Genomic DNA, 12488 nt, shown 5'->3' on the forward strand with positions numbered 1-12488 from the left:
CACGCACCTACAGTATCAGCCAAAAAGCCATTGGAATATAAAGGAGAACATACCCACTTCCTCCTCGGCAACCTACCCATCTACCTAGTAGTTCACCCAGCTCATCAACTACCACTACACCACTGGAAGCGAGGGGTAGTTAAGAAAGATATGGAAGCTTGTACAGTAGCGACATTGGATCAGCACTACGTTACCGTCAGCATGGAGAGCAGACTGTCATAGTCTGTGTTCTCATGCATTATCTCCAGCCAAATATGTCGGTAGGATTTCAGGAAGTAATTGTTATTATGGTGCCTGAGGGGATGAGGCACAATAGAGTGTGACATTGAGGAGAGAACAAACGCTGAATAGAGAGACAAAACAGAAAAGATGACATTTGAATGTGTGAAACTCTGAGAGAGTCGACATTATTCAGAAGCTTCACATCCAGCCTTCAAACACAAATCTATTAACCCTAACAAAAACAATCACTTGTGCCTGCATTGTAAATACTGTTTCATAATTATAAGCTATGCTGTGTCATATTTCACTGTCAACAACTCTGAATAAATGAGCCACAGGCGGCATCGTCTCAGCACATATTGAAGATGGCCACCCCCAGGTTGGGCATCATAATTGTTTTCCTCCCTACTGTAGCTCTCTGCCTGACTTCCTGTGATTGAGTTACAGAGCAGCAGGGCATGAAATTGCTAGTGTCCCTTTTTTTCTACTCCTTGATAACAGCTGCAGGCCAGACATTTGTCCTACAAATGGATGGAGGGAGGCTGTACATTAATGCAGGGTCAGAACCCAAGAAGGGAGAGAAATGAGGGTTGTGAGTCAGACAGAAGAAGAAGAAAAAGTGTGGTGCTATTTGGAGAGCAGGGCTACACGGTGGTGTAGTGGTTAGCACTGTCGCCTCACAGCAAGAAGGTCACAGGTTCGCATCCCGACCTCGGCCCTTCTGTGCGGAGTTTGCATGTTCTCCCCGTGTCTGCGTGGGTTTTCTCCGGGTTCTCCGGTTTCCTCCCACAAACCAAAGACGTGCATGTGTTAGGTTAATTGACGAGTCTGAAATTGCCCGTAGGTGTGAATGGTTGTCTGTCTCTGTTCGTCTCTATGTGCCCTGTGATAGACTGGCGTCCTGTCCAGGGTGGACCCCGCCTTACGCCCGATGTCAGCTGGGATCGGCTCCAGCACCCCCGCGACCCCGACCCCGGGATAAGCGGTTGAAGATGAATGAATGAATGATATTTGGAGAGCAAACATAGAGGTGATGTTACACTTAGAGCCATAACACTAACTACACAACTTCGTATCTACTACCAGTACCACAAGGAGCTCTCTGCTACTTTTAAATTTGGAGTGTCATGTAAGATCATAAGGTTGTTTACCATTGTTTTAGGCTAAAAACAGTCCAGCAGCATGTAGAGGCAGCAGTTGTAATATATGTAGTCATACCTTGGCAGATTATAAAGTGGAGCCATGCGGAAGCAGGCGACAACCGCTCGCTTCCTCTGCTTAGACAGCAACTTCTGCCATACGCATTTCTTGGATCTTAATGGCTGTTCCACCTAATGGGAGTAAAAGAAGTGAGTGTTAAGATAACATTATTTAATCATCACTGGGTTGGTATTCTCTACCAGGTGTACTGGTTGGCATTTTCATCAGATTTTTCCTCAACATTTTTTCGATTATTTCTTCAGTAACAGGCTGTGCCTGAGTGAAAGGAGAAGTGCAAGAGAAGAGTCAGACATGGTCAAGTTTTTATTGATCTAACAATATACTGTACACGCAAGCCTGTGAATGACTGGAGCTTGTGCTATGATGGATGGACAGTTGAGTGTTTCCTTGTCCATTTTGGACTAAAATATCATTCATTGGTCAGTTGTTTGATGAAACAAACACCCTGTGAGTGTCATTTGCAGCCTGTAATATGTTTAGTATGTATAAATGTTTAAACCTGACCTGCTCCAGGTTGAACACAGCAGCAGAGATCCTCTGGATACGGTCAACAACCCTATCAGGGTCTGGAGGCCCCTCGCTTCTCATCGCTATGTCCTTGTACAGGTTTAGCTGCCACCTCACTGCTGGGTCCTCTGACTGCGAATGTGTTACAAAGAAAGATGTGAAATACAATTCATGCAGCCTTTGGAAGCTAATAACCACATAGAGTCATGCTCACCTTTTCTCGAAGATGCAGATTCTGACGAATATGATCTTTGACCTCTTCGTCTGTGTCTCTCTAGTAAACAATTGCAAATGTAAACCTTTAGTATTGTATAATGTAGCCATTTAAAAGAAGATAGATTTTCACTTGAGGTTGTGATCTCATAAGACCCATATCAAAGTTGTCTCACCAGGAGGTAGCGAGTCTTGGCTAGAGAGATAAGCTCCTGGTCTCCTGGGGTACACATGTTGAGGCCAATTGGTAGCATCTTCTTCAAAGCGGCCACAATCAGCGAGGTCTGGATAGAGTAGAACTCACCACGTCTCTTCTTGTGTTTCCTCTCCTGGTCTTGTCCTCCAGACTGAAAACAATCATTATATTAACCTCCGATAACAACAAGTGGTGAATAAACAAAGTTATGGTGGATTTAAAAGATTGTCTTTTAAGGTAATTTGTACTATTTCACCATTTTCGCTGAGAATAATGTTGCACTAAAGCACTTACTTTCAACATGTAAACTGATACCAGCATTTTATTGGAGCTTATTTTACAGCTGGAGCCCTCCCACTGTATTTGAACAAAAGCCAGGGGCACTTCCGGCATATTTTTTGCCTGGCCTGGCCAGAAGTATGTGACCAGACTAAATCTGAGCCACTGAAGCATTAAGAAGTTTCACACCCCAGCAGAAATGCAGAACTAACAGACAGAAAACAGCAAAATGTTACCAGTGAGGGAAAAGTGTAATTTTGAGCCAAATTAAAGCAGCTGGCTCGGTGAAAACATTGATTTCCATATTAATACATATACACTGACACACACATACACATGGCCTTAACACACATCAACTACAACATGATATAGATAGCTTCCAGTGACTACTGGCAAACATACCAGGATACCACAATCCATCAACTGCAAACACACCAGTGATCACATGAGTAGTCATGATGAGACTCGTTCTGCCCACAAGGCAATGACAAATGAGCAAAGTTACCAAGTCACACATGGTGATGAATGGAGGCCACAAATACTCAAATGACAAAATACATAACTACACTATAGATTATATAGAACAGCGGCACAAGCTATTGGCTTTTCTGCTTGGCGACCGGAGCATATAAGCCAATTAGCTGGCAGGTAAACAGCACATGCACTGCATCACTCTACCTTCTCCTTAAAGGACTGTGTGAGACAGAGAGAGAGACAGGAAGAGAAAGGCAGAAAAAATATGAGAGGGCAATTAAAGGAGGCACGCAGTCCTCACATGGACGTGCACTGCAATGAAAACCATTTGTTTGCCTTTAAACAGCTAAAAGAGGCAGACAAAAAATAAAATGCTCTAACACCTATGAAAGCTGGTTTCTGTCATCTGCTTTTTTAAGCATGCATGCATAAATGCATTCACACACACACACACACACAAGCAGTCATAAGTCAAAGTTGTATTATAGTCAAGTTATTAGCAAAGAGGTTATCTACTCCTCTCATTCACAGGTTTGATGCAGCATGCAAGAGTTTTGTTTGTCATATGTGCATGTGTGTGTTTACTCTGAGATTGTCTTGGACATTTTACATGTTAACATTTTAGCGCATGTACACAAAACTGGTTGTGTTAACATGGCTGAGAAAATGTTAACATGTATCTTGCTCATTCTACTAATCCTGCTTATTTATAGACCTTTTCAGCTTTCTCGCACATTTTCAATGGGTTACAGTGCCATCACAAACACACACACACACACACACACACACACACACACACACACACACACACACACACACACACACACACACACACACACTGAAACGGTTTTAATCCACTGCCAGAACAAGGAAATAAAGTTCACAGAGTGAGAGGTATTGGCCAAATACAAAACTGACCTTAGACATCTTGGTTTTATTATCTCCGGTCAAGAAGGAAAGGTTGTTGATTTCATTCTGGACCACAAAGTTCTGTTCTTCTCTTTTAAAATTCTGAAGAAAGACAAATTCAAAAGAGAGATCAGAGTTCTAATTCTAAATCTGCTTTTTTGAGCTAAACATGCATAGAGATGAGAGAACCTACATGTGACTTGCACCAGAGGATAAATATCTCAGCGACCATCCTGAATAGCTCATTGGAGTCAGCGTCTGGTTCCTTCAGCCACCTCGACCTGCAGTAAAAGGGAGAGATTAATACTTAATACTAATATCTGCCTCATCTCTTCAACAACTACATCACCCACTACTCAGTGAGCTAACCTGTTGTTGTCCACATAGCGGATAAGCATGGGGTAGAACGCGTACAGGTCCCTGCAGAGTACAGCAAACTCGTCCAATATGAGTAGCTCAGCCTCCTGGGTGTCTCCCTTACTGTCTGCCTTCAAAAGCTCTTCCTCAGACACCACCTTCACTGTCTTCTTCTTTAGCTTCTCCAGCGTAGGCAGGAAGTGGCTCTTCAGCAGGTCTGCACGGGCCTTGCTGATGATGGGCTGCACGTACACTGAACAGTGGAGAAAATCAGTTTCAGTTCAGTTTTAATTTAAATGTTTTTGGAGATCAATGAAGGCATTTTCATTTGCTTAATTTCCTGTTCAAAACTCAAACAGCTCTTTTGCTGGTGTTTCCACTGGAAGATACTCCATTTTTTGGAATAAACTAAAAAAAACACCAGGGTAGTTAGCATGAGCAGTGATAACCTTCATGGCAATACAAAGACATTACAGTTGTGGTTTCAATAGAGGTAGACATTTGATTTCTCATCCTGCAGGTCCTATGGCTCATGCAGAATTCCTGTGAGATGGTACAGCTAAAACAGTGTCATTTTGAAAAACAAAAACATAAAAAAGAAAAGCAGATCATGCTTACCTGCAATCCTCTTCATCCAGGAGGCCTCATCGATGCCCAGGTTGTTGTTGAGGATCTTGAGGATGTTGCCGAGAATTAGGCTGAGGTTTTCCGAGGTGACGGTGGTGCAGCAGATGCTACCTCCACTCGCCGGCTGGTTCTCAGGCCCCCTCTCCCACCAGTAGGACAGATAGTTGCACAGCATGGGCAGCACCACCTCGATAACATGAGGCATCTCTGTGTACCGTGCCCCAGACTCTGCCATGTCGTTGATGTCCTTCATCAGACCGTCCAGCCGCGGCATCCCGGGACACATCTCCTCCACTGAGTCTGGTATGCCTAGGACTAAAAAACAGTTAGCACATTTACATTATCAAATTATTTTTATGTTATGAAGGTGATGGATATTTCTCAAAACAGAATATTATTGTGTGTGCCAAAACACACACCAGATATACGCATAATGTACGATAAAATGTAGGGGGAAAAAATCAGCCTTTCCTACTGTAGAACATACAGAAGAAAAGGTCATTATCCATAAAAAGAGCTATTTGATTTGTCACCTTGGTCCATTGCTGGTAATTAACTCTTTTACTTTAGAATAATTACATGTGACTCACTGGCTCGTTCTCTGGCACTCTTGGTATTAAAGACGGAGCAGGGGTTGTACGTATTGAGTAGCGGCTCCAGGAAGGCCACAGGCATGGCCCCAGCCAGGGTGGCCAGACACTGACCGAGCGCTGGTAGCTGTCTGAGGGATACAGAGAGGATGAGAGTCGGTGAACACTGTGTTGAATATCAGTGAGTTTCTTCACTGTGGTTTTAATCCCTTAATACAATATTGAAGCCGGGATACCTTTCTACATAGATGTTTTTCCCAGTACCCAATGCATAGAGACTGGTCAGGATTCGATAGCAGGACACTTGGACATCATCCACTGGAAAAAATAGACAAATAAGTCCCTTGTAATGTTTTTAGGGGGACCTTTACTGTACATTTGTGAAAGTAAGTGACAGATGTGTTCAATGGTGTCGGGATGGAAGACGCATTACAGTAAAATAAACATTGACACTTGACTCTAGCGCATGTTTGATCAATCCTCTGCTGTCGGGACTCACAAAGCAGGTCGACTCCAAAGTGGTGTTGAGTGATGTGTTCAAAAAGAGCTGTTAAAATGGGGAGCAGAGCTACGGTAGTGTAGTTGATATTCTGCGACACCCCTTTCATCTGGGAGCGGGAGTGAGTGAACTTCCCTAGCTTCAGGTTTTCGAAAGTCTTCTCCAGGTCCTCTGCAGCGTTCTCAAAGAACGTCCTCAGCCCCACCCTCACCAGCTCCGAGCCCGACTTCATCACCGTCCTGTTGGAGTGAAAGAGAGAGTGATAAATGACTGACACCAAATGCGGAGATATATGCAAGGGCAGGGCTATAATAAACCACTGGATACCCCCTTGGTATGCAAAGGACAAGACTGTTTACCCACAGCTGGACACGGTCACATATGCAATTACTTCACTCCCACAGTCTGTGACAGTTTTAGTCAGGAAATATGAGACGTGAGTATCAACCTGACCGCCCTTATGCTGAAACAACAATGATTTATTTAATGAATTAGATGAATATTTAAATCCAAGGTGAGTGTGAAAAAGCGCAAGGCATTAATATGATTAGTCCGTCCATTTTTAGCCTTTCAAGGTTCATAAGATTGCTGAATTAATTACCCATTGTTAAGCCTTGATGTGTCTCACTAAAAAGGAGAAATGAAAGACAGTCTGTAGGCATCAGCTGTAGCTCTTCAGCACACACAAGACAACAAAACATTGTCCATTATGCGTGAGCTACATTAACAAACAGTACATTTTCTTTGAGGAACAATATAAGCCTCGGGCACCATGTGCTGTATGAAATTTGTTTCCCCTTTTTAAATGCCAGAGGTTGCTCTTTGTTAATGCCAGCGCCTCCCACAAGACACCACAGTAATATCTGCTGAAAAGAAAATGTTCATGACAAAATATTCTCCTCTTGAGGGTCCTACATAGGTTAGATTCATTGTAATACACTGGAAAATGTAATTGGATTTTCAAACTATTCTTCTTTAAACAAAGTCATTATGGAACTTTTGTCAACATTTAAAATGCTTTATTTAATATTTCATTTGAAAGCTTGAGTGCCAAGTACTCACCTGGTATCCAGGGTGTGTGCCAGGATGTGCAGACAGCTGACGATGGTCGTGGAGTCACTCCCTGCAAGACAAAACATGTGAACATACACATATCATGCATGTTGTGGACTTTCTTGACCTCAGCAGAACCTCAGCAATGAGTTCATGTCTGTGTATGTACCACACTCAACAGCTTATAATCCAGTGGGTGGGTTAAGGGTTCAGTTCATGGATCAATATCTAATTCTCCACCTCAGTCGAATGTGGGATATCTACTGTGGTTGAGGTCATGATGGATTTTTAGTATTGAATTTGGTGGTTTTATCCTTTTAGTTGTTAATAGTTCAACATTTTCTTGTTGTGAGTTGGATGAGAAGATTGATACCACTCTTGGGTCTGTATGATAAATATGAAGTTACAGTCAATAGCCAGTTAGCTTAGCTTAGCATAAAGACAGGAAAGGTAAAGAAATAGGTAAGAAATAAAAAAGACCAGCATCTCTAAAGCTCAATAACTATCATGTTAGATCTTGTTTGTTTGATATATATTACAAATAAGAATGCTCCAGTATTTGGTATCTTTAGGTTTGCTGTGCGCTCTACAATTATATTTTAAGGCCACTGTTAATAAAGAAAGACACTTCAGTTCATGTAAAATTACAAGCACCAGCTCTCATAAGACACACACACATACACGCACACACACACACACACACACACACACACACACACAAAAACCCAGCCGACCAGTCAGTCGTAATCAGCTTACCAAAGAGAGAAATCCTATGTCTGACAAGAGCTGCCAGTTTACAAAACAGGCTGGAGGTGTTGTGGATAGACAAAGGAAGGAAATTAGACAGTTACAATGAGTGAATTCTGACAGAGAAGATTAGTAATTAAGATTATAAGAGTTTAGGAATTTAAGAAAAGAATGGTGAAGAGTTATTGTCATGCTATATTGCTGTAGGTGAATGAAACGGAGCATTTTAGTTTCGTACCTGGTGACCATCTCCTTCTCCTTGTTGGAGGCATAACCGCTGCTGCTCAGGTTCTTATTGGGGGAGGAGAGGAAGTAAAGAGAGTGGTTCTTGAAGTACTGGTCGATGAGAGGAAGGAGAACCTGAAGGAGAACATCCATAATGGCAAGATAAAATCAGGTTGATAGGAAATCTCATTCAAAAATGTTTTCAATATAAGCAGAGCAGCTGTATTTACACCACATCCTTACTTTGGCAAAAAACTTGATTTCTTGTTCATGAGGGGACCTGTCTGTTTTGCCACTGGCAGCCATGGCCTCTGGATTGAGAGCATAAAAACACACAATTAACAACAAGTAACAAGACTACTTGAGTCTCTTGAAGTGTAATAATACTGTACCGAGGTGAGCGATGAACTCCTGAGCTGAGTCGACATACTTGAGAAGCTTCTTGAGGAATTTGTAAGCAAACCTCTTCTCCATGGAAGAGGAGTCCTGTTCCAAGTCCTTCAAACCCCTGCAGCACAACAGTAGCTATAAATCAACACTTTAACTATCACATGGAAAGGTTATGAAGTACTATAAAAATTCTGCAAAGACAACAACATGATAATATACTGTATGACAGACATCCTGAAATTGTTGCAATTGTTGACCTTGTGATGCTGTAGCCATTGATCTGCAGGAAGCGGAAAAGGTCCTGGGCCTTCTCCCGATCACGGGCCTTCTCCTTGGCTGTCAGCGTGTCGTACGGCACCAACAGAGGGTGTGTTCCCCCGCCTGAAGCCACAGACAACCCAGTGTTAAGTAAGACTTGATCAGCTTCTCTACTGTGTGGCTGCGTGAAGGATGTACTACACAGCTGATTGTACTTAGTCAAGACCAGTGAGGCAGACACGCATATGCTCACAGGCACATATTAACACTGCAACAAGCGAGTGGCACCTTACGTCCACCCACACAGGCATACAGTCTCTTCCTCTCTGTTTTTCAGGTACCTCTTTGTCTTCTCTATTATTGACTTCATAGGTAAATTACCTCTGCTTCCAAGGTCACTCTTTTTCTTCTTGGACCAGATGTTATGGTAATTTTCAGCCATCACCTCCACCATCCCCTTGAACCAAAGAGAACAGAGACAATCAATGCATCTCACTGAGAAGCATGTCGTGCCCACATTACTCATTCACATTCAGGAAATATTGCTTTTCATCTTGTATTCAGACTGAGAGACCGTTTGATGTAGAAAAAAAAAGAAAGAAGCGCGTTAAAACAAATGTCAGGTCACTCACCTGCAATTCCCTGGAAAGAACTACATTGCTTGTGTCTATCGGGCTTGGATTAAAGCCATTTGCCTGGAAAAAAATAAAATGAGTGTGTTATTAGCTTTATATCGACACATTGATAACACAAGTTTTATTTCATCCTTACTGACCAGCAGAGGCAGTGCTTGACACTGAATATCTTCTGTCTCGGGCATGCGCAGGTCGAGTATTAATATCAACAAAGTCACATGTGACCTTGGATGACCCCCGGCTCGGGTACAAGTTCTGGTGTTATCCACAAGATCACTTCCTTTTCATCATCTCGCTTTGCAGGTTAACGCTTTTTACTGCGGTATCATTATCTTTGACTATACATTCGGCTTGTCGCCCGTAGCCTCGTGATCACTAGATCGGAGTTGGGTAATGTGCGACCTCCAGAGGCTGCGACAAGCTTTCCTTTGAGAAGGATCGGTGAGAACAGGCCGTTCGGCTTTTTGCCGGGACGGAGGGTTGCCCAGATCCTCGTTCGTCACTAAGAAAGAAGAACAAACTACCTTCATCTGGTAAGGTCGATTGGTTTGTTATATTATGTTATGTTATTATATTATTATATTCTTACTTCATGGTGTTTTTCGCTATTGAAGTAAGCTAAATACCGTCACCATTTGATAAGATCTATTGGTTTGTTATTATGCTAGCAGGAATTAGCAAATGTTGATACGGTATCAGTGATGTGAATGCTTTTGCTCCCCTCTTCTTGCCTGTATCGTTGTTTTCTTACTTCATGGTGCTAACTACCTCGGTCGAGTAACCCCCTTTGCCCACTCTGGTTCTCCTTATTGGAGACGACCAGCCCTCTGGGTCAGGAGGCTCTGGCCCATGAATGGCCGGACAGCCTTCTCTATGCCTACCAACTGCTTCCCCTGATCTTCCAAACGCTTCTCAGGGTGCTTTGTCCTTGTAGCCCCATTCTGGCCTGCCAGGACCTGTTTTCCCCTGCTCCACAAACTTCGTTGCGGGACACCCTGGCGCCTTACGGAGAGGACATGCCTCTTTGCTTTGGCATCCAAACCCTTGCCACCTTGCATAGAGCCTGTCAGGAGAATTAATTTGGGTGTCATAGCACCCTCTACCCGTCTGCAGTATCAGAACAGGTGGAAACTATTTTCTAACTGGTGTTCAGTTGAGAATGTTGACCCAGTGCACTGCTCTGTGTCTACCATTCTTAAGTTTTCGCAATCGCTCCTAGATGATGATTGGTCTCCTTCTACACTAAGGGTGTATGTGCCTGCTATTTCATTGCAGCATGCCAGAATCGACAATGACACAGTGGGAAGCCACAGGCTGGTGTCCCTCTTCTTGACAGGAGCACTGAGCTCCTGCATGGGACCTGCCCCTGGTGTTGGACGTCCTATGCTTGCCACCTTTTGAGCCGTTGGCACAGACAGAGCTGAGGTCGTTGTCTGCCAAAACTGCCATTACTTCGGCGAAGCTCTGGCGTTACTTTCTGGCCAAACACGGCTTTTCTTCCGACTGGCATGATTTGAACCCCCATTAGGTGAGGGGGGTGGTAACTGTGAGCTGTTGTGCGCGTTGTGGGCCCTTAGAGCCTATGTAAACACTACTGTAGACATGATGCTGTCCGATCAGCTCTTTATCTGTCACGGTCGACCTAGGAAAGGTTTTGCTGTGACCAAGCAATGCCTGTCCCACTGGATACTTGTTTTAAATGTTTCTGGAGGACAAGCACATTTGATGTTAGTGTTTGTCTCTGTCATATTCTTTGCACTCTACCTGTGAAGTCGAAGAGATTTTTCGCATTTTCTCACTTTCCCTCTGTTGAGACATGCTTTCTCCATCCTTGGTCCTGTCGATGTTCCAGCCCATTGCCAGCATACTCTTCAGGGACTCTCTTATTGGCCATCTGTAAATCTCTTTCTCCTGAAGTACAGAGATAGAAATGGGGTACAAGTACTAAGCCCAGACGCCACAATAGTTAGGTTATATCTTTAGTGTGACTCTTCTTCACAATTCTCACCTTCTCTGTCAAGGCTTTGTAAATTCTGAGCTGAGGGTGAATCTTTGCCTTTTCATCCACACTGTCTCCATATTTCCATCCCAGCAGCACCTGAGGCACAAACACAGAGGGATACACAAGGGTGAAAACAATCTTGATTGCCTTCACTGTCCCTGAAGGACATGATTTATTATTTGGGACACGGGTAAGAGATTTAGCATGCATAACACGTTACCGAGTCATGGTACATTCAGTTCTTGCTGTCCTCATCTGTTTTTAATTTTTTGACAGATGCAACAATGCAGGCTAAACAGTTAGCACAAAAGAGAGCAAAGGCCTTCTACACAGAGACTAGCACGATTATTGTCAGCATGCCCAGAGGATCTCTTTCAATAGTAACAAAAAGGAGGCATCGCCAAAGGAAACAATGCTGTGATACCGGATTAAAGAACAATATCAAGATAGTGATCTGAAATTATTTTTTTCACTTAGATATGGCTGCTTTTCCGCTGATTTTGTGTGCAGTATTTCTTCCGGCAGAGACATTTTAAGTGTCCTGTCTTTTCCTTACAACACTCATGACTTTTTCCCAGTTGAAAACTGTACAATTTAATGCCCATTTCCCAAGGTGGAAGCTCTTAAATTTGGCCTTACCTTCTCTGCTGACCATTTCTCATGGGAGTGCTCTGCGTATTTATTGGCAAAGTGCTCAAGCTTCTCTGGAAGTGCAATGCTGGAAAAAAAAGTGTGATAATTTAGCCAGCTTGTGTACACAAATGCAAATTACTGAAGTCATGTACTGTACTATGCATGTCATCACAGGAATGATATACTATCTCAGACTGACATTACATTTCTTATTGACGTCATGCTCTTAAGCAGCTTACTTAGCAGTATTGATGGGTTTGGGGTCAAAGTTGCCTTGAGCATCTACAGAAACAGTTTTCTCCACAGTGGTACTAATGGAGGCGTCCACGTAGTCCGGTGGCAAAGCTCCAGCTATGGCACTTAGGCAAGGCATGGCCATTTTGAATAGCTCTGCGTCATATTTCTGTATGGTGAGAGAAAGAAAGCTACAGAGTAAATGCTTATTTAACTC

General features: G+C 43.1%; 1 protein-coding gene across 1 annotated transcript in view; it reads right to left on the reverse strand.

Annotated features, from left to right (window-relative positions):
* Window positions 1-12488, reverse strand: part of LOC310954639 (ryanodine receptor 3) — a gene marked incomplete at both ends in the record, with an annotated part of 98731 nt that overhangs the window by 16392 nt on the left and 69851 nt on the right. Inside the window, 23 exons of the mRNA XM_083924228.1 lie at window positions 1441-1553; window positions 1948-2082; window positions 2165-2224; window positions 2340-2510; window positions 4031-4123; window positions 4215-4302; window positions 4391-4631; window positions 4997-5320; window positions 5596-5726; window positions 5832-5913; window positions 6095-6333; window positions 7157-7217; window positions 7904-7953; window positions 8133-8254; window positions 8363-8430; window positions 8512-8627; window positions 8767-8890; window positions 9149-9224; window positions 9400-9462; window positions 11167-11313; window positions 11411-11500; window positions 12044-12122; window positions 12277-12440. Coding sequence (XP_083780354.1) covers window positions 1441-1553; window positions 1948-2082; window positions 2165-2224; window positions 2340-2510; window positions 4031-4123; window positions 4215-4302; window positions 4391-4631; window positions 4997-5320; window positions 5596-5726; window positions 5832-5913; window positions 6095-6333; window positions 7157-7217; window positions 7904-7953; window positions 8133-8254; window positions 8363-8430; window positions 8512-8627; window positions 8767-8890; window positions 9149-9224; window positions 9400-9462; window positions 11167-11313; window positions 11411-11500; window positions 12044-12122; window positions 12277-12440 — 2837 coding nt within the window. The remainder of the gene's footprint in view (window positions 1-1440; window positions 1554-1947; window positions 2083-2164; window positions 2225-2339; window positions 2511-4030; window positions 4124-4214; window positions 4303-4390; window positions 4632-4996; window positions 5321-5595; window positions 5727-5831; window positions 5914-6094; window positions 6334-7156; window positions 7218-7903; window positions 7954-8132; window positions 8255-8362; window positions 8431-8511; window positions 8628-8766; window positions 8891-9148; window positions 9225-9399; window positions 9463-11166; window positions 11314-11410; window positions 11501-12043; window positions 12123-12276; window positions 12441-12488) is intronic.

Source organism: Echiichthys vipera, assembly GCF_963691815.1.
Source record: "Echiichthys vipera genome assembly, chromosome: 12".
NCBI lineage: Eukaryota > Metazoa > Chordata > Actinopteri > Perciformes > Trachinidae > Echiichthys > Echiichthys vipera.